The 25,707-nt window shown below is 41.7% G+C and overlaps 1 protein-coding gene across 2 annotated transcripts in view; it reads right to left on the reverse strand.

Annotated features, from left to right (window-relative positions):
- The window catches only part of rptor (regulatory associated protein of MTOR, complex 1), a 198,889-nt gene that overhangs the window by 40,483 nt on the left and 132,699 nt on the right, over nt 1-25,707 (reverse strand). For both annotated transcript variants that reach the window (XM_083905920.1, XM_083905919.1), the window contains exons 17-24: nt 24,431-24,622; nt 22,157-22,297; nt 20,700-20,820; nt 17,660-17,785; nt 13,689-13,844; nt 5,406-5,524; nt 952-1,055; nt 349-526 (exon numbers count right to left, since the gene is read on the reverse strand). In XM_083905920.1, the coding sequence (XP_083762046.1) occupies nt 349-526; nt 952-1,055; nt 5,406-5,524; nt 13,689-13,844; nt 17,660-17,785; nt 20,700-20,820; nt 22,157-22,297; nt 24,431-24,622 (1,137 nt within the window). The remainder of the gene's footprint in view (nt 1-348; nt 527-951; nt 1,056-5,405; nt 5,525-13,688; nt 13,845-17,659; nt 17,786-20,699; nt 20,821-22,156; nt 22,298-24,430; nt 24,623-25,707) is intronic.

Below are 25,707 nucleotides of genomic sequence, written 5' to 3' on the forward strand. Positions count from 1 at the left end.
TTTTGAAAGCCAGGTTGTAAGGAAGGCTCTTTGTGCTCGTGGATGCGTGTTTTTGTCTAAGAAGAATAACTTTTTAGACAAAATGTAGAATCAAAACATGGTAATTTAATAAATAATAACTACTTATACTACTACTTTCTTATACTTATATTTACATATATAAGTATATATAAACAAAAAGCCAAATTGTTTCCAGTATGACAGGAAGTCGTCATACTTTGCACAAGTGCAGAACAAAAATGAGTTTCTAGGATAAATCAGGCCTCAACAAAACCCCCAAAACAACTGGATTTGAAGTGAAACTGAACCCGAATCTGGACGAAAAAGCTAAAAAACGTCTTTGTTTACCTGCTCTGGTCCTTTGTCGAACATCTTGCGCGTGCGCGGGAACTGGTGCGAGTGCGGCGCTTGTCCGCCCAGTGTCGGGGTGTACGGCGGCCGCGCGGCCGGCTGATCTCTGGCCGGGGGTTTGGGAACGTCGTTGGTCAGACTGGAGCTGCTGGTGCTGGGCATCGGAGGAGAACCACTGTTCATGAAAACAAAAAAACACACAGAGAGAGTTTAGAGTCATTCATGTCGTAAATGTTCTTACGCGAGCGTTTCAAAACCTGAATAAATAAACCAGGCTCACAACATCTGTTTCCTAAACCTCGTCATTTCTTCGAGAAGCTCGAGGCGGAAAAATCCTTTCATCGTGAGAAATAAAGTCAAACGATGGTAAAGATATAAATTAAAACTCCGGAGTCTCGGGAGCAAAATCGAGTCTCGCCGGAGTCTTTTATATGAGAGTCTGAAGCGACGGCAACAGAAACTTCATTAAAGTGATTTATGACGTTAAACAAACGATCAGTTTCTAACACATTTACATTCACACAGTGGTTTGTGCGTCAATGTATTTGTTATTTTACTTTTTAAGTCAGATTTTTCACTCCTTTTTTGGGATTAACTAACCCAGCCTGGTGTATGTGCGTGCCCTTGCTGGTGGGACTGGCCGGCGCCGACTGCGTGAGCGATCCGGAGTCCAGGATCCTCTGAGGACGAGCGTTCATCGTCGCCTGCGGAAGAAAAAAAACAAGACAACAACAACAACAGAGAGTTAAAGCGGCTGAATGTACCCTCAACACTTTTATCCAATCAGGAGCCAGAACACAGAGAGAAAGGGAGGGAAAAAATTAGCTTTATATAATTAAATATAATGGCTTTAAAATAGTGCTGGGCACGATAACGGCGGTTAACGGCGTCAACGCTAACGAACGACGCTGGACAAAGACATGTTTATGCAACTCCCGATTGCTAAAATGAGTCTCTAAAGCTAACGCTAACGTTATTTGTAGCGCTGCTCTTTCTGTTTAATAAACAGACCGCTCCAGTTTGACTGCCATCCGGCGCTAACGGAGCTAACGCAGCTGACGCAGCTAACGGAGCTTTCCGGTCAGTCGTCATGGAAACACATTGTGCGTTAACGTGCATTAACCTAGTGCCCAGCACTACTTAAAGATAAACAATAATTTGGTTTTTTTGTAGCTTTAAATTAAAACTTTCTTATGTTTTCAGGTCAGCTAATGACATAAAATGTGTGTTTTATTTGAAAGAATAACAATCGTAAGCAATATTTATCGTCGAGCTGTTACTTAAGCCGATTTTGTCTGTGAATGCGACTACTTTTTGACAGTGGAATGACTTCTAACGGTAAAAATCACATCAAAAAATTTGAATTTTACTTTAAAAGATACCAATTGTAGATGTCAGTGGCTCTTATTTTGAAAGCCAGGTTGAAAGGAAGTGGTAGTATAGGTGTATGTTGACAGCAAAGGAGTAGAGTTCCACCAGTTTTGGCTTGTAGATGTAATTCAAGGATAAAAATGTAGATATTTTAGGACCAAAACGGGAAAAGAGATCAGATTTAGAAGTTCCACTTAAATCCGATTAACTCCTCGTGCAGAACTTTACAAAGTTTTTGCCTCAAATGAAGTGCAGCGGGTAATAACCTCTTCATTGTGAGTTTTTCCTTAATGGCCGCTCACCAGGGAGGGAGCGAGGAAACTTAATAAAGACGACAGAGGCAAAGAAATCACTGATGAAAAACAGAGAGTTGTTATTGTTGTTGTTGTTGACTCGCGTGAGGAGAAAACTCGTAAGCGTTAATGCGGTTAAATCGCGGCGAGACGCGCCTCGCTACCTGGGACCGCCTTTAATCTGATCCCCGCGCTAACGACAAAAACTGCGGCAACAATCTCCGCGTTCGTGTCGGTTAAGTTGCTGAAGTCACTGAACTAAAGCTGCGAGCGTTTTCCTTCAGACGAAAGCAAGGACGAATTATGGAAATAACGGCCGTCACTAATCGAAGAAGCTTTTTCAGATCAATAGGACGACAAAGACGAGCGGGCGAAGAACTCGTTACTGACGAAGTTAACGTAGGAAGTCGATGAGTGAACGTGGAATTAAAACAATAAGTATATATATATATATATAACACAAAAGGATTCAGCGGGAAAAAAAGGAGCAGTCGTCGAGTTTGTTCATTAACTACGTGTTTTTTTTAAACTGAATTAGCACCGATTCAAACGTCCTTAATTGTCCCAACAACATGAATCTTCACCCTCCTTTAATCCAAAACATCCTCAGGTGAGTTTTCCATTAAATGTGGTGGAGTGATCAAAATATATAGAATTAAAGATATTCTGCTCAGTTTTGGGAAGTTTTCCAAAACTTTCAAGGCCCTTGATTTTTTTTTTCCGAAATTTACAAACTTTCAATGACCCATGAGTATTTAGGGCAGTTTTCAAAAACTCTCAAGACCCTGGAATATTTATTTTTCCACATTCACAAACTTTCTTGACCCATGTCTATTTAGGGCAGTTTTCAAAAACTTTCAAGGCCCTTGAATTGTACTTTCCAAATTTACAAACTTTCAATGACCCATGTCTATTGTATTTAGGGCAGTTTTTTTATAAACGTTCAAGGCCCCGTTTTGTTTTTTTCAAATTTACAAACTTTCAATGACCCATGTGTATTAACCTGCGGTTTTCAAAAACTTTCAAGGACCCATGTCTATTTAAGGCAAAAACTGTCAAGGCCCTTGAACTTTTCTTTCCAAATTCAGAAACTTTCAGTGACCCATTTCAAGGCCCTTGAATTTTTTTTCTTCAAATTTACAAACTTTCAATGACCCATGTCTTTTAGGGCAGTTTTCCAAAACTTTTCAAGGCCTTGGATTTTTTTTTTTTTTTTATTTATTTACAAACTTCCAATGACCCATGACTATTTAGGGGAGTTTTCAAAAACTCTCAAGAACCTGGAATTTTTTTTTTTCCACATTCACAACCTTTCAAGAACCCATGTATATTTAGGGCAGTTTTCAAAAACTTTCAAGGCCCTTTAATTTTGCTTTCCAAATTCACAAATTTCAATGATCCATGTCTATTGTATGTATTTAGGGCAGTTTTTTTTATAAACTTTCAAGGCCCTTGAATTTTTCTTTCCAAATTCACAAACTTTCAAGGACCCATGTCTATTTAGGGCAGTTTTCAAAAACCTTTACTGACGTCACTGGCTGTGACAAAAACCCTTATCATTAAAACAAGAATCCACACTTTGTCTTCATGTTCGTCCTAAATGTCCATTTAATTTCTCTCGAGTGGATTTATGTTGATTTTTATGGCTGTAAATTTGTCAAAAAATCTTCAATGAGTGAGTGCTTTCTGTCCCTTTTTTTTCCCCCAAAGATAACTTTCACTTTCCATAATCTTGCCGTTATTCAACCGTTACCGAGAAACTGACGCCACAAACGTGTGACCCCTAAAGGGAGAGGTCGAAAAATATGGGTTTTTCTATGGCCGACGCCGAATTTAGAAATTAGAGCAGCACCTGATAGGCGAGTGAATCTTGTCTGTGATTGGAAGTTGGTCGTTCCGTGAACGTCCTGAGGTCAGGATAAAAATGAATCATTTGTAGTAATCCGCCAATGCCAATTATTTTAAAAAATATATAATATATCAGCTCAAATGATCATCTCTGCTCTTTCCTTTAATGATGACACCACTCCTGATGTCTGCAGATGCACAGACACTGAAACTAAAGCTGCACAGTCACAGGAGTGGACCACTGCATTACACTCTAAATCAAATCCTTGTTTTTTTTTTCTCCCTTTATTGCAGTCCTGTAGGGACTCTCTTTGCAGACTTGGCAGAGATGCGTCTGTGGGAACAGCAGCAGGTGTTTTGGAGCGTAGGAAAACACGAGGAAACGATGCTTGGGGGTTTAAGGATGTGAGGTGGGACTGTAGTGGTGGTTATTACGGCTCCTTAAGCTGGAGCAGCCTCTCTGTTCTGCTCTGTTCTGCAGAGCCTCAGGGAATCATTGGCCCCTAATTGCATTTGCACAAAAGTAATGGCCTTTTTGGAGGAAGAAAATGCCAGTGGGAGGGTGTGTGTGTGTGTGTGTGTGTGAGGATGGTTTTCACCGAATAAGCATGTGGTGAAAAATCACTGGTCTTACACATACACCGATGATTAAGTCTAATAAAACAGCCAATCGTGTTAGACTTTGGAAAATGACAGATATGATGAACATCTCCAGTCCAATCGAGAAATGCCAATGTCTGCGTCACAGTGCAGTGGGCGTTTTGGGCAGTTTTCAAAAACTTTCAAGGCCCTTGAATTTTACTTTCCAAATTCACAAACTTTCAATGACCCATGACTATTGTATTTAGGGCAATTTTCAAAAACTCTCAAGCCCCTGGAATATTCTTTTTTCCCACATTCACAAACGTTTCAATGACCAATGTGTATTTAGGGCCGTTTTCAAAAACTTTCAAGGCCCTTGAACTTTTCTTTCACAGACTTTTAATGACTCATGACCATTTAGGGCAGTTTTAAAAAAATTTCAAGACCCTGGAATATTTTTTTTCCACATTCATAAACGTTCAATGACCCATGACTATTAAGGGCAGTTTTAAAAAACTTTCAAGGCCCTTGATCTTTTCTTTCCAAATTCACAAACTTTCAATGACCCATGTCTATTGTATTTAGGGCAGTTTTCAAAAACTTCAAGGCCCTTGAATTTTTTCTTTCTGAATTCACAAACTTTCAATGACCCATGTCTATTGAGGGCAATTTTCAAAAACGTTCAAGGCCCTTGAATTGAACTTTCCAAATTCAAAAACCGTCACTGACCCATGTCCATTGTATGTAGGGCAGTTTTCAAAAACTTTCAAGGCCCTTGAACTTTTCTTTCCAAATTCAATCACTCATTCAGTCACTCATCTGCCACTGAGTCTTGTATCTTGTGACTATTGTGGGATTACAGCCTACGAAAGTGCTTCATAAGATTCCCATCAACAGAAGCTCGGTGAACCCTCAGATCTTGCGTGAACATACTGTTGGAGGTCAGAAACACAAACATACCTTGTATGCTATGCTGTTGAGGACCTTCATGGCCAGATCTGACACCTCGGGAAACGGGTCGGCGGCGAGATGGAGCAGCACTCGCCAGATCTGAGTGTAAACACTGTTGAAGGACACACCTGGAGAAGACACAAAAAACACACATCTTTGGTATCTAAGTCAGTGTCCTGCCCTCTTAGAGATAGGTGCACACAAGATATAAAGGTATTTTTCTGAGGTCAATGTCCTCCTTCCAGTTCAAAGTTCTTGATTTCCACCACTGTTATTCTTGAAGTTCTTAAACAACATTCAAAGTCCTAAATCTTAGCTCAGTTCTTCTTCTCCTTCTACATGGTTCAGTCCCTCCACAGTCCTTCATGTGCAGTTAAACGTTCTTGAATTTTCTTCTTCTTGAACTTCTCGACCACAGTGTGAAGCTCTCAATCATAATCTTGAAGTTCTTCTCATTCTCCTTCTAAATATTCCAGTTCTTCCAGAGTCCAAAGTTCTTCCTGTGCAGTTGATTTTCACCACTCTTCTGCTTCTTCTTGAAGTTCTAAATCAAGTTGTGGAGCTCTCAATGATATGTCAAAGTTCTCTCCTAGTAATTCCAGTCCCTCCACAGTCCAAAGTTCTCGATTCATCAAGTTCAAGTTCTTAACCATGTGTGAAGGTCTCAATCTTAGCTCGAAGTTCTTCTTCTCCTACATATTTCAGTCCCTCCACAGTCCAAAGTTCTTCATGTGCAGTTCAAAGTTCTTGATTCTTCTTCTTCCTGGAGTTCTTAACCACAGTCTAATGGTCTCAATCATATCTTGAAGGTCTTCTTCTTCTCCTTCTAAATATTCCAGTCCATCCTTAGTTCAAAGTTCTTGATATCCACCACTCTGCTTCTTCTTGAGGTTCTCCATCAAGTTGTGAAGCTCTCAATGATATTTAGAAGTTCCTCTCCTAATAATTCCAGTCCCTCTACAGTCCAAAGTTCTTCATGTGCAGTTCAAAGTTCTTGATTTTTCTTCTTCTAGAAGTTCTTAACCACGGTGTGAAGGTCACGATCATATCTTGAAGTTCTTCTTCTCCTTCAAAATATTCCAGTCCCTCCATAGTCCGAAGTTCTTCGTGTGCAGTTCACAGATCTTGATTTTCACTGCTCTTCTTCTCCGTCTTTATAGACGATAAATTATCATGACCCAATTCACAGTATAAAATGTGACAAGGGTAAAATGTGTGCATGATATAAAGTGTCTGACAATTCCGACTGCCCTTTCTGTAAAAACTAATAGAACTTTGAATACATAAACCAGCCATTTCCTAAAGACGCGCGTTTGATTAATGAACCACAACCTCATTTTATGCATGTGTTATTTCATAAATCAAGTAAAAGGCTGCAAAAAAAAAACGTATTTAGTGACCTCAAAAAAAAACAACACATAGGTCTCAGTCTCTGGTTAATCACCGCAGTGGCGCTAACCATTAGCATCACGGTTCCCTCCCTGGTCATTGTTGGGACGCGGTTTCGAGGTTGATGGAGGGAAAACGACCTCCGGTGTCAGGTAAATGTGCGTCATTAATCACAAACACAAACACGTGTGCGGCAGACAAACACACACACACAAGCGTGCGTGACAGGCAGCTGGTTGTCGTCGCGCGCGGAGCATTACCGCTGTCAGTTGTTGCTTCTATCATGGAGACAAATGAGGCGTCGGAGGGACGGCGATCATCTGCACCACAGAGTGTTTCCTCGCGTACACTTTCCAGCACATCATTATTTCATCATGCGATTTTTTCTCGCAGGGGTTTTTACACTCGGCTACTTATGGTCGTGTCTTTGCTAAAAGGAACAGTTTGGGGTTTTTTTTGCACTTCCATTAGAAGTAGTCCCAAAATAACTGACCCCAAGCGTTCCATTTTTGGGTATCATCGGCGAAAGTGGCCTTTAAAAGAGCAAATATCGTGTCTCCAGAGACAGGTCGGCTGATAAAACAAAGGTCCAATCAGACCTGATTAACAGATTAAAACGATTCATCCGTCAGACCTTAACTGTGAACTCCCTTTTTTAAGCGCGCACTGGAGCAGAAGCTTTAGCAACTCCCAGTTTCCCCGTCAGAGCGCGGTCGGTTTGCAGCTGCAGTGCTTTATCTTTGAAAAAGTGCAGACTCCAGGTCAGGAGTGTGGGGAGATCATAAAAAAAAAAAAGGAAATAAAACAAGAGGTCATCCTCATAGGTCAGGTTTCACAGGACCGTCAGCAGGGATGGACAGATCAGAGGCGAAAAGCACAAAAAAACACATGCACTGATGTCCAGATATTCTCTATTCCAGGAAACGAGCACCCAGCGGGAACGTCGTCTAAAAGAACCCAAAGAACTCAGTTTTAAAACCCTCGAATACTGTGTTTTGAAGAATGAAGTGGTTTCTTTTCGTGATTTCAAATAAATGAAAACCTGACTTGGAGCCGGCTCGCTTTTATATTTAAGTCAAACCAAATTCACAAACTTTCAATGATCCATGTCTATTGTATTTAGGGCAGTTTTCAAAAACTTTCAAGGTCCTTGAATTTTTCTTTGCAAATTCACAAACTTTCAATGACCCATGACTATTTAGGGCTGTTTTCAAAAACTTTCAAGGTCCTTGAATTTTTCTTTCCAAATACACAAACTTGCAATGACCCATGTCTTTTGTATTTAGAGCAGTTTTCAAAAACTTCCAAGGCCCTTGAACTTTTCTTTGCAAATTCACAAACTTTCAATGTCCCATGACTTATGTATTTAGGGCAGTTTTCAAAAACTTTCAAGGTCCTTGAATTTTTCTTTGCAAATTCACAAACTTTCAATGACCCATGACTATTTTGGGCTGTTTTCAAAAACTTTCAAGGGCCTTGATTTTTTTTGAATTCACAAACTTTCAATGACCCATGTCTATTGTATTTAGGGCAGTTTTCAAAAAACATTCAAGGCCCTTGAATTTTTCTTTCCAAACTCACAAACTTTCAATGACCCATGTCTGTTTTCAAACACTTCCAAGGGCCTTGAATTTTAAATTCACAAACTTTCAAGGATTTCAAGGTCCTATATAAACGACTGCTGAATCGCTGTATCGTAATCCAGTCCTCGTCGTTTCCCTGTGATTCTCTCTGCTACGTTTCGTTCGCAAACGACAACTCGTTTCTCATCGTTCATTTAAAAAAAAAAAAAGAGTCTTTCAAAAGATCCAACTCGTTCGCGAACGTTGCGCGCGGAGGACAATGAAGGTTTGAGTGACCGAGTTGAGAAGGTGTTCGGGTCGTCGCCCGGGGAGCAGGAGAGGATCAGCGGCGACGGCGAGTCCGTCTGCTCGCTGCTTCAGTAAACGGTCGCTTCATCATTGTGAAATACTGTTCCCCTCCCATTTAACCGTCGTGCTACATTACGGCTGCTCACAAATTACCTCTGCGCCGCCGCGACGTGGTCCACACACACACACACAGTGTGGACAGTGGACATCAGTCACCGCCTCAGCTCTGCCTTGTCTCCAGGCTCGTGTCACACTTGCATCATTTGAAGCCTTGTGCAGAGTGAAATGGATGTACAGTAGTAAAGACGTAAACTGTTGGCTAAATGAAACCCTGCGTCACGGGGGTTTTTAACGGCCTTCCTAAATTCTGGCAAACGTCATAAAAATACTCGTAAACACTGCCGAGTGATTTCTGGAGCTTTAAATGTCTGAGCAATAAAGAATAAAAGAAGAAGAAGAAGAAGAAGAACGAGAGGGACGCACGAGGAACATTTGAGAGCGGAGACGAAACTTACAGGGCGAAATTCAAATTTTCAAACTTTCAATGATCAATGTCTATTGAAGGCAGTTTTCAAAAACTTTCAAGGCCCTTGACTTTTTTTTCACATTTACAAACTTTCAATGACCCATGTCTATTTAGGTTTTCAAAAATTTTCAAGGGCCTTAATTTTTTTAATTTAATTCCAAAACTTTCAATGACCCATGTCTATTTAGGCCAGTTTTCAAAAACTTTCAAGGCCCTGGATTTTCTCTTCAAATTTACAAACTTTGAAATTTTCACATTTACAAATGTTCAATGACCCATATCTTTTGAGGGCAGTTTTCAAAAACTTTCAAGGGCCTTGATTTTTTTTAAAATTTAATTCACAAATTTCCAATGGCCCATGTCTATTTAATGTGGTTTTCAAAAACTTTCAAGGGTCTTGATTTTTTTTTAATTTAAAAACTTTCAATGACCCATGTCTATAGTGCAGTTTTCAAAAACTTTCAAGGGCCTAGACTTTTTTAAATTCAATTCACAAATTTTCAATGACCAATGTCTATTTAGTATGTTTTCAAAAACTTTCAAGGCCCTGGAATTTCCTCTTAAAATTGACAAACTTTCAATGAACTATGTCTAAGGCAGCTTTCAAAAACTTTCAAGGGCCTTGATTTATTTTTTTATTTAAAAACTTTCAATGACCAATGTCTGTATAGGGTGGTTTTCAAATACTTTCAAGGGCCTTGAATTAAATTTTTTAAATTCACAAATTTTCAAGGATTTCACGTACCCCTGGGAACCCATATTGCTGAATCGATGTATCGTAACACTATCCTCGTCGTTTCCTGTGATTCTCTCTGCCGACAGAAACTGCGGGAGAATGTTTTTCTCCTAATATTTAAAGAGAGAAGTCAAGCAAAGGAAAGATTTAATGTTTGAAATGTTAACACAATAAATCACCTCTCGCACACGTGTGACTCTGCAGGCCAACGTCCAGCAGCTGCTGCTGAATTCAGGATTTATGGTTTCAATTTGTTCCAAACTGCTCGCCTACTTAATACAACAGGACACTTCACCTCTCAACATTTCCCTGTGTCGCTGCTGCTGCTGCTGCAGGTGTTTAAAAACAAAAAACTCAGAGGATCTGAGGGAAACAAAAAACGAGTAAAACAACAGGAAGTCAAAAGTCTCCCCCGACTGAGACTAACGTGAGCAAGTGACAAACGGGAAAACATTAACGTCGACGCAGCAGCAAAGGAGACAGAAAATTAAAAGCGTATTTAAAGAAATGGTCAGGAAAAAAAGCAAAGTAGGGATGTCAGCATTAAAGCTTAATCCAGATGAATTAGCGGCGTCTCATGCACAGTGGGGGAAAAGACAGCGGAGGAAGCCTTTTGTCAGGAAGTGAAATGAATAAGTTAATGAAGCAGCAGCAGCTGCTTAACTGTGTCAGGTCCTGCACAAACCACATCCACATTTAAGACAATCATTCGCTAAAGTTTACTCTTGTTTTGGTTGTTTTTGGGAGCTTTAAAAACTCTGTTAAAATTAAAAAAAGTGTGAACAAACTAAAGCCATGGATGGTGTTAAAGGTCGAAAGTCAGATTGTCATTGACCTGGGCATTTTCAAAAACTTTCAAGGCCCTTGAAAATTTTTCTTTTTTACATTTACAAACTTTCAATGACCTTTGCCTAGGGCAGTTTTCCAAAACTTTCAAGGCCCTTGAAACATTTATTTTTCAACATTTACAAACTTTCAATGACCTTTGTCTGGGGCAGTTTTCAAAAACTTTCAAGGCCCTCAACATTTATTTTTCTTCAAACTTACAAACTTTCAATGACCTATGTCTATTTAGGGCAGTTTTCAAAAACTTTCAAGGCCCTTGAAACATTTTTTTTTAACATTTACAAACTTTCAATGACCCATGTCTATATAGGGTGGTTTTCAAAAACTTTCAAGGCCCTTGAAACATTTTTTTTAACATTTATAAACTTTTATTCTGAAAAGTAATCCGGACGTTTTATTTTGCTACTTCCTCTCTCCAATTGGCACTGAATTGCTGGACTCTCAACCAAACAGCAAATCTGGATCATTAGACTAATGCGACTGCACAGAGTTGAATGGGCGTCAACGAGCCGACGTTTCACTCGTAGCCACAGTGCCCCCTACTGGCAACAGGTGGACAGCGTTAGCGCGCGTCGGCCAGGCCGCTGACGTATTCAATAAAAGCTGAGATTGGAGCGATCGCAAAGATGTTCAACTGCGACCAAAAGGGCGAAAATGTCGTTGCTCAACAGCTCGTGTTCGTGGGTTGTCTTTCTGTTTTTTTGTTTGTGTGGCCACGCCTCCAGAGGCCACGCCTCCTGAGGCCACGCCTCCAGAGGCCACACCTCCAGTGACTCAAAATATTGTTGAACTTCGTGGAGTTGGACGACAGTGAAAAGTTGACGGAACAGATCAGGGTTTGTTTTGGTACAACCTTTGACGAGTGAAATGCAAATAACCGAAATGTAGCGATCGATTTAAATCGGTATTGCGTTAAAAAAAATCACCTAAACGCAGAACAAGACAAAGAACAGCATGTGTGTGTGAGTGTGATTTCATCCATATTTACACAGCAGCCTGTGCAGAGAAAATTGGAGAGTTTACTCAGAGGACAGATATCGACGCTGAGCTTTACCGAGTCAGGTTCACCTGAAATAAGGTGACATTCATTAAAGGAGCAAAAAGCAAGCAACGTTTCATTAAAGCGCCTCAAACACACTGGGTCAAATCCACTGCTTTTTTTTTCCCGGAGCTCAATTACTGTTCGATTTTCTTCTGCGACTGTTTTTTCGTTTTGATTTGTTTTTTGAAAGTGGGACGTGACACACGGCCGCTGGGAGATTATACGAAACATTGGGTGGAAAAAAAAGAGAGTTTCACCTTCTTGATGCCGGGACGACCGCCGATCACCTGAGAACCGTGGTTCCTGAGTGTGTTTGACAACAAGTGTGAACCAGGAAAAGCTTTTGTCCTCGTCTGCTCTGCTGTCCTTTAGGATTCTGCCCACTGTTTTCCTTCACACTTTGTTCCTTCCTCAGTGTCTTGCTGTTGTCTGAGGGGTTTCACTCTCTCTGAGGGAGACTGTGATGTCGGCCATGACTGGTGATATTTTTTTATTTCCCCTTGAGAGTTTTTCTGCTCATGGGAACAGCAGTTTTTTTGTTTTGTCTCCTGATGTCATGATCCTGCAGAGTAAGATCTACCTCACAGCTGAAACTAAACTCTGGACGTGCTATTAGCTCACTGTGCACATCACAGATGCATCACATACAAAGCTAATATTATGATGATATATGAAAGATGCATCTCAAGGTCCAGTGAGTAGCATTTTGGGGGGTTTCTGTACGTGAATAACAAGAATTGTAGTCAACGTTAGCGCACGACAAGAAAAAAGACGCGCGTGATGTCATGGTTACGTGACTCGCGAAACAGAGGCGCACATACGCAGTACACAGGTATGCCGGTTATTTGTAGCGCTGCTCTCTACGTACGTAAACAAACCGCTCCAGATCGACTGTACGGCCCTAAATGAGCTAACTAACGGAGTTAGCTGGTAAACAGTGCCTGGACTCCGGTGCCGTGGCAAAAACATGTTTGGTTTTTCGTAGCCTTGCGGTGCGTTCCACTTGTAGTCGGAACTCGGAACATCCAAGATTAGCTCGGAAACTTGGGATGACTTCAATATAGCGGCCGATGGCGGGAGCTTACGAATGATGCTCACAGACGGTGCTAAAGGAGCAAACGCAGCTAACTGGTAAACGGTGACTGGACTCCGGTGCCGCGGCACGCAAACATGACGTCACGCGTGTCTGTTACCGGTTAGTCGTCATGGAAACGCATCGTGCGCTAATGTGCGTTAACGTGCCCGAAACTAAATAAATGTTCGGTTTTTCGTAGCCTTGCGGTGCGTTCCACTTGTAGCCGGAACTCGGAACATCCAAGATTAGCTAGGAAACTCGGGATAACTTCAATGTAGCGGCCGATGGCGGGAGCTTACGAATGACACTCACATACGGCGCTAAAGGAGCTGACGTAGCTAACTGGTAAACGATACCTGGACTCCGGTGTCGCGGCACAAAAACATGACCTCACTCGCATCTTTTTCCATACGCTAATGTACGTCAACGTTGACGCCGTTAACGTGCCCAGCACTAAATAAATGTTTAGTTTTTCGTAGCTTTACGGTGCTTTTCCACTTGTAGTCGGAACTCGGAACATCCAAGATGAGCTCGGAAACTCGGGATAACTCCAATATAGCGGCCGTTCGTGGGAGCTTACGAATGACGTTTACGGACTTTCTCCACAATTATCGCGTCGTAAACTCCCTCTTCTTCAGGCTAGGTAACTTCCACCCAAGTTTTCCCCTCAGCAGCGCCGCCGTGTGGAGACGTAAAGTAGTGATGCCCGGCGAGTGAAACTAAAGAGAGCGCCTTCATTTATGATTTGAAATACAGGCCAAATTCTAAAAATATAATACTAAAACACACAGATTAGGATTTTTTTACCTATGAGGGAGTTGAGGGACGAATACGACGACACCCGCCGCATCTTGTCGATGGTTTCGAAGGAGAGGATGTACTCGTCGTTGTCCGGGCTGCCCAGTGTGCTGCTGGCACTGCTGCTGTTGCTCAGGTTACCAGGAGAGAAGGCGGCTGGAACACCTGACACAAAACACACACACACACACACACACACAGTGTCAGGGAAGTGTCACATTTAAGGCTTATTTTTAAGTCTAATTTGCCTTTCGGATTGTTCCAAGATTCGTTCCACGTCGTCACTCATCGAGACGCGACATATGACGACTTTTTCGGGAGGAGAAAATATCAACTGTTTTCTTTTTCTTCACATATGTCACACACACGCGCAGCCAAAAATAGACGGCGTCAATGATGTTTCTTCACAGTTTCAGCTTTTGTTTCACGCTGGATGTATGTGCAGTGTGTGACGGCAGCAGTGCTACTCTGAGTCACTCGCTCTTCACGCTTCACCGAGGTTTGGCCTTTCAAAGTCTTAAAATATACTTTTAAATACGACTCTGTACTCCGTTTGGCAGAGGTGAACATGTTTATACAATAGAAGCATGCTTTTATTTTGAAACAGGAAGTGACATTTTCTGCGTGAGCGGCTCGCTGCAGAAGACAAACTGCAGCCGCAGCCTCTCAGGAAAGAAAACACGATCATTTTAGATGGAGTTTCTGCGACCAATCAGCATCAGGTGGGCGTGTTTTCCCAGGGAGGGGGCGTGTCTTCCTGAGTGGCTGAGGCTGCAGTTGGACGTAAAGTACCCGCTTATAAACTCAAGCTTTGTTATTGTAGTTTACATTAAGTTTGAGTTTACATTAAGTTATTCTTTGGAAAATAAAGTACATGTTTGTGTTGAACATTTTGTTTCACAATAGTTATTCTTATAAAATAGTAATAATTCATAATATCTTTCATTTTAGGACTTAATTCTGAGAAAATAAAACACACCTTTTACGTGACCGTTCTAAAAATAGACGTTTTTTTATCTTTATATTTATGTTATCTATTTATTTAGCAGTTATTCGTATCAAATAAAATACAATGTTTATGTGCTATCTTTTGTTCTAGGTTCTACCACTTTTGTTCACCTTTCAAAATAAGAGCGACTCACTTCAGATTTCTTTTTTACTATTTCTTTAACAAAACTTTTGCCATAACACTGAACAATAAAAAAATAGCAAAATTACAATCGGCATCTTGTCAAATAAAATTCACAATTTAACGTTATTATTAGTCTTTAGTAGTCACTCCACAACGGTCATTAGCGCTAACAGGAAGTAGTGACACTTTTGCTAACAGCTTGTTAACGAAAGTATAATTTGCGGTTTTGTAGCGGTTGAATTTTATAAAATAAAATACACATTCTAATTCCATTCCATTCCATTCCACAACTGAGATAGGGCTTTGTGTTGACGAGAATAAGGGCCAAAACGGTCAAAAGACTGCTGCCAACTAGTGGTCGGAGCCTTGAATACAACGTATTTTAGTGGAATCTTCTTCGTATACAGCGCTACTGTATGGAAAACCGAGTTTCTTTCTCGAGTTGCTTCTGTGACTCATGAGAGAGCAATATACGTCACACACATAAATATGAATACAAAAACTTAGATCCACACGATAAAATGAAATAAAAAACTGAGTGTTATAAACGTCATGTTGCAAAAACGCCGGAGAAAGTGGAACTGATTATGTTGTTTAGAGCGCTGTAAAAGTCCCGCGGAAATAAAATACGATCGTTATTATCGCGGTAAACAGACAACAACGCAAACAAACACCAGAGTCGAATGAAGACAACAAATAATAGCGCGAGACGTGTTAACGGCCCAGATATTTGGAGGCAACTTCCCGCAACACAGGAAACAACCTGCGCTCGTATCTTTAATTTCATCTGTCGAGCTCAGTCGACTCCTGCTGTAAATCCACACATCAGCAAACATTACTGTGACTCATACGGAGCACGCACACACACACACACACCCACACCCACACCCACACACACACACACTGAAATGTTGAACATTGAGATTGGTAGAGAACGCAGATAACACTCACTGATGATAAACACAGCAGTGTATTGGAATAAGTGCAGAAAATGTGAATTAGAAACGGTGTCAGGTGCTGGTGATTGAGCTGGAGTCACGGCGTCTACACATGACTTAGTTAAGTTTAAATTTAAGCAGTGGCACAAAGAGAGAGAGAGAGGGTGCAGAGTTAGCTTTAGCTGTATGAAGACAGGCTGCACATTAAAACCATTCAAAATCGCAAAAAGTTGTATTCATGCCACAAAGACTGCATGTACTGCATTTAAGGAGTTTAGACATAGGAAACTGGTGGTTACATGGGTTCAGGTGATGACGTCATACCTCAACTCACTTCTACTAACTGGTGGAAAAATACAGGATGAACTGAAACGAGTTACCAGTTTGTCAAGAGTGGGTTTAAGAGTCGGGCTAAGATTAAGAGGTCAGGTTAAGAGTTGGTTTAAGAGTTGGGTTAAGAGTCAGGTTAAGAGTCGGTTTACAAGTCAGGCTAAGACTCGGTCAGGTTAAGAGTCGGTTTAAGAGTTAGGTTAAGAGTTGGGCTAAGAGTCAGTTTAAGAGTTGGGTTAAGAGTCGTTTTGAGAGTTCGGGTTAAGAGTCGGTTTTAGAGTCGGGCCAATAGTTGGTCAGGTTAAGAGTCGGGCTAAGATTCAGTTTAAGAGTTGGGCTAAGAGTCAGTTTTAGTCGGGCTAAGAGTTGGTCAGGTTAAGAGTCGGGCTAAGAGTTAGTTTAAGAGTCGGGCTAAGAGTCAGTTTTAGTCGGGCTAAGAGTTGCTCAGGTTAAGAGTCGGACTAAGAGTCAGTTTAAGAGTTGGGCTAAGAGTCAGTTTTAGTCGGGCTAAGAGTTGGTCAGGTTAAGAGTCGGGCTAACAGTCAGTTTAAGAGTCAGCCTAAGAGTCTGTTTTAGTCGGGCTAAGAGTTGGTCAGTTTAAGAGTCGGGCTAAGATTTAGTTTAAGAGTCGGGCTAAGAGTCAGTTTTAGTCGGGCTAAGAGTTGCTCAGGTTAAGAGTCGGACTAAGAGTCAGTTTAAGAGTTGGGTTAAGAGTCATGTTAAGTCGGTTTAATAGTAGGGCTAAGACTCAGGCTAAGATTCAGGAAGCATTTAAGTGATTATTTAAGATTTTGGGGGTTTCTTCTTCATCTTAAGCTTGAAGCAGATGCAGAATCCAATGTTTCGATGAGAAGAAATCGGATAAAAGAGATGACACTTAGGAACTACGGTGGAGAATTTGGGATTGTTTTTGGGGAAACACACAAGAGCAGTGGGGGGGGGACAAACTTGTGTTGGAAAACACAAGAAATAAAAATGGAAAAATTCACAAGAGACATGAGGACTATTCCTGTTCCACCACCTGATGTGAAGTTTCCCCAAAAACAAAAAGAGAGAGGATCAAAGTGTGTAATCTTAGAGGCCAATATCCCAAATTACACCTGATTAAACACATTCTACAATTGTGTGATTTAAATGTTTCTACTCTTTGTATATTTGAGGTTTCTTTGTAATCTGTTGAACTTGGAGTTTTCCCTCAGACGGCGTCACTTGCTGCAGAAGGCAAACTGTGTTTGTGATGTTGGGATATACATAAGATATAAATACAACTGTGACTTGACTTGTTTTGACATATTTATCCACAGGACCCGACTGTATCTGTCTGCACACCATATTTTTATCTGTACGTACTTCAGTGTCTGTGATGGCTGAATCAGAGTGATCAGAGAACTGGTAGAAAAATAGGATTTAGCTATTTCTGGTGAGGACAAACCAGTCTCAGCCTCTGCACTGGTGCTGAAGCCTCTCATTAAAGCTCCACTGAGGGAGCTGAGGAACTGCGCTGATGGATTCAAGTCGTGAGCCTCGAGGACTTCAGAAAAACCTGCAGCTACAGGTGAATAAACCGTCCTAACTCTTACCATCTTCGTTGAGGTTGAGGTTCTGCAGGCTCTTGTTCAGGTTGCGGACGGTGGTCGCCGCTCGGATATTCGTGTACGAGTTGACCGACCGCAGGCTGTCCCTCACCGGCGTCAGGTTACCGGCCTCTGGAGGTGAAGAAGAGGAAAAACGGGTAACGACGAGTAAATAAAGTCAACAACGATGGATAAACAAAGTCAACGACAACAAGATACGGGTTGAAGTCTGGATATCTGAGTTCTTCTGGCTAAATTTACCCTGGACTCAGTGGAACAAATGTATAATAAACTGAAACCAGTTAGTCAAAGAGGTCGGGCTAAGAGTCGGGTTAAGAGTTGGACTAAGAGTTGGGTTAAGAGTCAGTCAATGAGTCAGGTTAAGAATTGGGTTACGAGTCGGTCAACGAGTCGGGTTAAGAGTGGGACTAAGAGTCGGGTTAAGAGTCAGTCAAAGAGTCGGGCTAAGAGTTGTTCAATGAGTCAACCAACGAGTCGGGCTGAGAGTCGGGTTAAGAGTCAGTCAAAGAGTCGGGTTAAGAGTCGGGTTAAGAGTGGGACTAAGAGTCGGGTTAAGAGTCGGTCAAAGAGTCGGGCTAAGAGTTGTTCAATGAGTCAACCAACGAGTCGGGCTGAGAGTCGGGTTAAGAGTCAGTCAAAGAGTCGGGCTAAGAGACGGGTTAAGAGTGGGACTAAAAGTCGGGTTAAGAGTCAGTCAAAGGGCCAGTCAAAGAGTCGGGTTAAGAGTCCGGCAAAGAGTCAGGCTAAGACTCGGGTTAAGAGTCAGGTTAAGAGTGGGACTAAGAGCCAGTCAAAGTGTCGGGTTAAGAGTCAGGTTAAGAGTGGGACTAAGAGCCAGTCAAAGTGTCGGGTTAAGAGTCGGGCTAAGAGTCGGGTTAAGAGTCAGGCTAAGAGCCCAGTTAAGAGTAGGTCAAAGTGTTGGGTTAAGAGTCAGTCAAAGAGTCGGGTTAAGAGTCGGGTTAATAGTCGGTCAAAGATGAGTTGAGTGGGGCTTTGTCCAGAAACCAATAATATTTTTAATATTTAATATAAGAGCCAAGAATTTTACATTAAAAAAGGGTGAAAACACTGTTTTCTGTTATCATTATATACAGTAAATAAAAATGGGAACTTGTATAGATTCATTATCATACATTATCTTAAGACACTTTACATAGTACCTCAATTAAACCTTGAACACAGCCCATAATAATTAAAAAACAATTTAAAACTGACCCAAGTGTCTATTTATAAAGGTCACATTATCCAAAACGATGATCAAATTCAAACGGTGCATGAAAACAGATGTGAAATGCCTTCAGCTTCTCTCATTCACACGCTGAGGTCGTGCATCGACCGGCATAAACTCAGCACGTTAAACTTTTATTACTCAGTGATGCTAACTTAATTATGGAGTGGATTTTGTACGGGTGCTTAGGAAATTATTGACACATTTTTTCCACGTTGCATTTTCCAGACATTTAAGCTGACATTGTATACACTTTTGCTAAAAAAAAAAAAAAAAATCCAAAAAAACTATTTCTTTTTATTTAATTTTTTTTTAATGGCGAGGGGTTGAAAGATGCAATGTTTCAAATAAAAGAGTAAAGTTGGTCTCTAAATTTGTTTCTACAGTGACTGTCGGGTTATGAGTCAGGCTAAGAGTTGGTTTGAGTTGGGCTAAGAGTTGGGTTAAAAGTTGGGTTATGAGTCAGGTTTTGAGTCGGGTTACGAGTCGGCCTAAGAGTCGGGTTAAGGGCTGGGTTAAGAGTCAGGCTAAGAGTCGGTTTGAGTTGGGCTAAGAGTCGGGTTAAGAGTTGGGTTAAGAGTCAGGCTAAGTGTCGGTTTGTGTTGGGCTAAGAGTTGGGTTAAAATTCGGGCTAAGAAATGGGCTAAGAGTTGGGTTAAAATTCGGGCTAAGAAATGGGCTAAGAGGCGGGTTAAGAGTTGGACTAAGTGGGGCTAAGAGTCAGACTAAGAGTCGGTTTGGGTTGGGCTAAGAGTTGGGTTAAGAGTCGAGCTAAGAGGCGGGTTAGAGTTGGACTAAGTGGGGTTAAGAGACGGGCTAAGAGGTGGGTTAAGAGTTCGGCTAAGTGGGGCTAAGAGTCGGGCTAAGAGTCGGTTTGGGTTGGGCTAAGAGTTGGGTTAAGAGTCGAGTTAAGATTCGGGCTAAGAGTCGGGTTATGAGTCAGGTTTTGAGTTGGGTTAAGAGTCGAGTTAAGAGACGGGCTAAGAGGCGGGTTAAGAGTTGGACTAAGTGGAGCTAAGAGTTAAGTTATGAGTTGGGTTATGACTCCTTTATTAAGAAACAACAGTAGTAAATGGAACAAAAAGAACCAAACCTGTATGGATTGGTTTTTATACATGTGTGAGGCTGTTAATTCACCCTGACGTTATGTTTTTCCCTGTTTACATCAGTTTGTGTCATTTAGTAAATTCAAAGGAAGGATTTCAAACTCTTGTGGGACTCACTGGTGATGAAAAAAACAACAACACTGATTGTCTCTCTGGACTTTGGTTTGGCAGAGTGAGCGGCTTTTATAACCCGACACACGAACATGACAGTTTCCTGCTGAAAAAGGCTGACGGCAGAAACATGTTCACCTTAAAATAGTGCAGACGTACGTGAGTGTAGATTATTATTAGGTGAGTCTTTTGTTAAGTGGCTAAAAACAGTTTTTCCCCCTGCTGTTTTTCCAACTGGCAGCTCATGCCGTCACCGTGTCCTGGCAGCACATGCAGCTCTGAATTGATGTCAGTACGTGGCACATAAAACTACACTTAAAATTAATCCTCAACTATCACTTAAGATATTTTTAGTTCTGCGAAATCTGCTTGTGAAAGAAAAATTGATTTAATAGAGCAGATGTTTTATCTGTTTCATATATTGCGCCTGTGTGTCACACCCATAAAACTGAACAAGGTGAAACATCGTCTGCCCTTGAAGCTCAAAAAAGGGAGAGGGGAAGAAAAAGACAGGCAGGTTTTGTGTAGCTGCGTCTTGTTTTGCCATGTACGCTTGTTTTTGTGTGCGTCACGTTTGTACCTGCAGTGTTGGCCGGTGACGGAACGGAGTAGTTCTTCTCTTCTTCTATAAACTGAAGAGCAACCGTGCAGAAGTTGCTTTCGTACTGCACCACCAGGTGGCTCAGTGCTACAACCAGCTCCTGTTAAAACACGGACACAACACAAATAAAACAAACAAATAAATGTCTGGTGAGGTAAAGGAGCTAACGCAGCTAACCGAGCTAACTGGTAAACTGCCTGGAGTCCCCGGTGCCACGGCGCGTAAACATTACGTCACGCACGTCTTTTTCCAGTCAGTCATCATGGAAACGCATCATGCGTTAATTTGCGCTAACTAGCGGCGTCAACGTGTCCAGCACTAAAGAATTGTTTGGTTTTCGTAGCTATATATAGTGGCCGATCGTGGAAGCTTACGAATGACACTCATAGGCGGCGCTAAAGGAGCTAATGCAGCTAACTTGGTAAACGGTAGCTGGACTCCGGTGTCGCGGCACAAAAACATGACGTCACGCACTCTTTTTCCAGTCAGTCGTCATGGAAACGCATCATGCGTTAATTTGGGTTAACGTTGACGTCGTTAGCGGCGCTAACACGCCCAGCACTAAAGTATTGTTTGGTTTTGGCGGCGCGTGTCACTTAGCGTAGCCAGAACTCGGAACATCCAAGATGAGCTTGGAAACTCGGAATAACTTCAATATAGTGGCAGCTTACGAATGACCCTCACAGACAGCACTAAAGGAGCTAACGCAGCTAACTTGGTAAACGGTGCCTGGACTCCGGTGCCGCGGCACAAAAACATGACGTCACGCGCGTCTTTTCCCAGTCAGTCGTCATGGAAACGAATCATGCGTTAATTCGCGTTAACGTTGACGCCGTTAGCGCTGCTAACGTGCCCAGCACTAAAGAATTGTTTGGTTTTCGTAGCCTTGCGGCGCGTGTCACAGCATAGCCAGAACTCGGGAACATCCAAGATGAGCTTGGAAACTCGGAATAACTTCAATATAGTGGCAGCTTACGAATGACCCTCACAGACAGCACTAAAGGAGCTAACGCAGCTAACTTGGTAAACGGTGCCTGGACTCCGGTGCCGCGGCACAAAAACATGACGTCACGCGCGTCTTTTCCCAGTCAGTCGTCATGGAAACGAATCATGCGTTAATTCGCGTTAACGTTGACACCGTTAGCGCTACTAACGTGCCCAGCACTAAAGAATTGTTGGGTTTTCATAGCCTTGCGTTGCGTGCCACTTAGCTTAGCCAGAACTCGGGAAGATCCAAGATGAGCTCGGGAACTCGGAATAACTTCAATATAGTGGCCGATCGTGGGAGCTTACGAATGACAGACGGCGCTAAAGGAGCTAACGTAGCTAACTGGTAAACGGTGCCTGAAAAGGTTGCAAACCCCTGGTTTAGGCTGTCGGAATGAATGGAAGTCAATGTAGAGTCCTGTGTGAAACTGTGTGTGTGTTGCAGTGACCTTGCGGACCACAGGGCTTCCATCATTGATGAGCTGGGCCAACATCATGGCCACGTTGTGGTCAATGGTGGTGGAATGGTCCGTCCTCTCCGCAGAGTTCCCCACAAACGTCCCCAGAGCAAAGACGGCAGCGCACCTCACCTGCAGCAACACACACACACACACAGAGGTTAAACCATTCATCACAAACACATCACACATGCACAATAATCGTGCGCCTCTTACGAACAAAAGTGATGACAAAAGGAGAAAATGTGTGTTGTCGCGAGTCTCGCGCTGTGACTAATCGCTGCAGTCACCTTGGTTTGTCTCTCCTGAGACGCCTCCTTAAACTTAATTAAACTCTCTGTTTGAGTCTCTGATCTCAGCTCCTCTTTCACAGTCTGTCCCCAAAACCACTCATCACTGTCTCCACGCTCTTCACTCATGTCCACACACACACACACACACACACACACACACTTGTTTTTAAACCTTAATGAAGACACAACAGAGACATACTGCATTATCTAACCCTAAAACCAGGTCTTAACTTCCTTAAAGAGCCCTTTAAAGTTATGCGGCCGAGACAAAATGTCCCCACAAAGATGGTTTTGGACCTCACAAACATATAAATACAAGTTCACACACATGCTTGCACAGCCTCCATAGTGAGGACACTCTCGGACCAAACCGAGTTCTAACCCTAAAACAGAGTCTAAACTCCATAAAACAGTCCTTTTTTAGAGTGTAACAGGAGGTAAAAACAATCAAATTGTCCTCACTTTTAGAGGTTTATGGGTTTTTTCATATAAAGATTTAAATAAGATATAAATACAACTTCACACATACACACATGCTTGTACACCCCCCATAACTAAACCTAAGCCTAGTTCTGACCCTAAAACCGAGTCTAAACCGTCTTTTTACAATGTAACAGGAGGTAAAAACAGTCAAATTTCCTCACTTCCAGTGGTTAATGGGTTTTTCTGTGACTCACAAAGATATAAATGCAACTTCACACAAACACACATGCTTGTACACCCCCCATGACTTAACCTAAACCTAGTTGTGACCCTAAAACCGAGTCTAAACCGTCCTATTACAGTGTACCAGGAGATAAAACCAGTCAAATTGACCTAATTTCTAAATGTTTATGGGGTTTTTTTGTACTCACAAAAACATAAATACAACTTCACACACACACACACATGCTTGTACACCCCCATAACTTAACCTAAACCTAGTTCTGACCCTAAAACTAAGTCTAGTCCCATAAAACAGTCCTTTTTTAGAGTGTAACAGGAGGTAAAAACAGTCAGATTGTCCTCACTTCCTGCCGTTAATATGCTTTTTCTATATCGATCACTTGGGAAGAAACAAAAATGCAGCCATTTATTTGTAAATGTGTCATTTTTGATGCAATCTGATGCAGTCGGTGATGATCAGTCACTACCTGTGACCTTAAAATAACACACACAGGCTAAATACACTGTGTGTGTGTGTGTCTGTGTGTGTGTGTGTGTAGACCTCAGTTTCACCCATATGTCGGTTGTCAGTGGAGTGAGTAAGTCAGGGCTAGACACAGATGTTCCTTGTGTGTGTGTGTGTTTGTGTGTGTGTCGAGCTTGTGAGTGTAAATGAATACAAATTATATGTGTGTGTGTGTGTGTGAGGGGGGGGGCAACAGTTGTCGGGGTGAATTTCAGGACAAACTCCATCTCACCGTCCCTCTGGTCTGTGTGTGTGTGTGGGATTTTTGAGCAGCAAAAATGATATTGTTGATTTTTATACAAAATTTGACGATTATTTGATTAATTGGCTATTAATCAATGAGTAAACTAGTCTTTGACTATTTTGATTTATAGGTTTGTGTGTTTTTTCAGCGCCTTAAAAGTGAATATATCCTTGTTTCAAAGAAATCAGTAAAACAGCATAAATAAATAAATAATATATTGATCTTTGAGTGGTGAAAAATAAGTCAAAACCTTTAAGTTTAGTGATAATTTTGTGTATTTTTCGCTTTAAATACACTTAAAGGATAATGATGCATTCTGCTAAAGCTGCAAAAGCTAAAATATGATTTATTTAGACGCGTTCAGGGCCGTAGATGAAGTGCAGACATTCTTGACTTGGAATTTTGATTCTAATTAATGATCATTTCAAGGTTGTTTTTTTTTTAAATGCTTGATTCTTTAAGTGGTTTAAAAAGACAACTTTTTGTTAGTATTAAAGTGTTACTTTCGTCTGAATTAAATCCACTTTAATCTGAAGCTCAGGCTTTTACCCTCTCACCTCAGGAATGGGATCCGACAGCAGAGTGTAGAGTTTCTCGTGGGCGCTGTCTCGGACGCCGCACCAGCGCGCCGGGTCAAAGTTCTGCCAGATGCGACCCAGGCAAATGGCCACCCACTGACGGAGCAGAGGATGCGGGTCGGACAGCTGCTCCAGACAGTTGGCGATCAGGTTTCCCTGCAGACACGCCTCCTGGTGGACAGAAGGGAGGACGAGAGCAGGAGGAGAATACGGCATGAGTCGTATTATTAAATGTGAGGGTGAAAGATGTTCAGAATATGTAAGTTGCGCAACCAAAACAACGCCATTTTGCGTTTCCCGTCCATAGACGTTCACTATTACGGACAAAAGTACGGTGGCCTGGAAGTGCAAGACAAGGGGCTCGTAGTATGACATTAAAACGTTTATTTTATTTCATAGAATTAACTCAAATACAGTTTGATATAAATAGTAGTAAAAAAAAACCGGCGCTAAAAGGAGCTAATGCAGCTAACGGCGCTAACTGGTAAACGATGCCTGGACTCCAGTGTTGCGACGTCTTTTTCCGGTCAGTCGCCATGGAAACGCGGCATGCGTTAACGTGTATTAACGTGCGCTAACCTAGCATCCAGCATTAGTAAAAACCCTTTTTTTTTTGTTGACAGAACTCATTGTAAGATCATCGTAAGTTAAGTTTCCCTTAAGGTGAACCTGGTAAAGCTGTGAATGTGGACGCTAGCGTTTATTGCGACGTGTAAAACGTACTCTGGAGTAGAACGATGGGGAAAGTTGAAGGTCTGCAATAATAATAATAATCTTGTCTGGCTGTTAACATACTTCCATACACCAGGGGGAAGCATCTGTGTTAGATATATTCAGTTAGCGATAACGCTTAAACCTTGAAACTGGCACTGGTACTGCTAATTGTTTTAGTAGCTTTTTTCCTGCCAACATGGCGGCGCTCTATAAAAACGCAGTAACTTCAGAAGTTATAACAACAGTAAAGTTAATTTCCCTCGTGTTAATTTCTCTTCGTACAGCAGACGCTGGAGTACGACAGAACACGTAGACAAATTACGGTCATCAACAGTTACCTCGCGTTTTTTAATATTTCATAATAGGACGATAATCTGCAGCGGCTCATGCTAGCGTATACTTTACCTCCTGAGTTGTAACTCATTAACAAGCTAATCGTCGCTAACCTATGACTTATTTCCTCTGAACCCTTTCGTTTAAAAGAATTCTCCCCCCTGGTCCATTAAAGACCGACTCGGTTTCTATAGGAAAACTTAGTGAAT

Source organism: Microchirus variegatus (assembly GCF_963457635.1).
Source record: "Microchirus variegatus genome assembly, chromosome: 19".
Lineage (NCBI taxonomy): Eukaryota > Metazoa > Chordata > Actinopteri > Pleuronectiformes > Soleidae > Microchirus > Microchirus variegatus.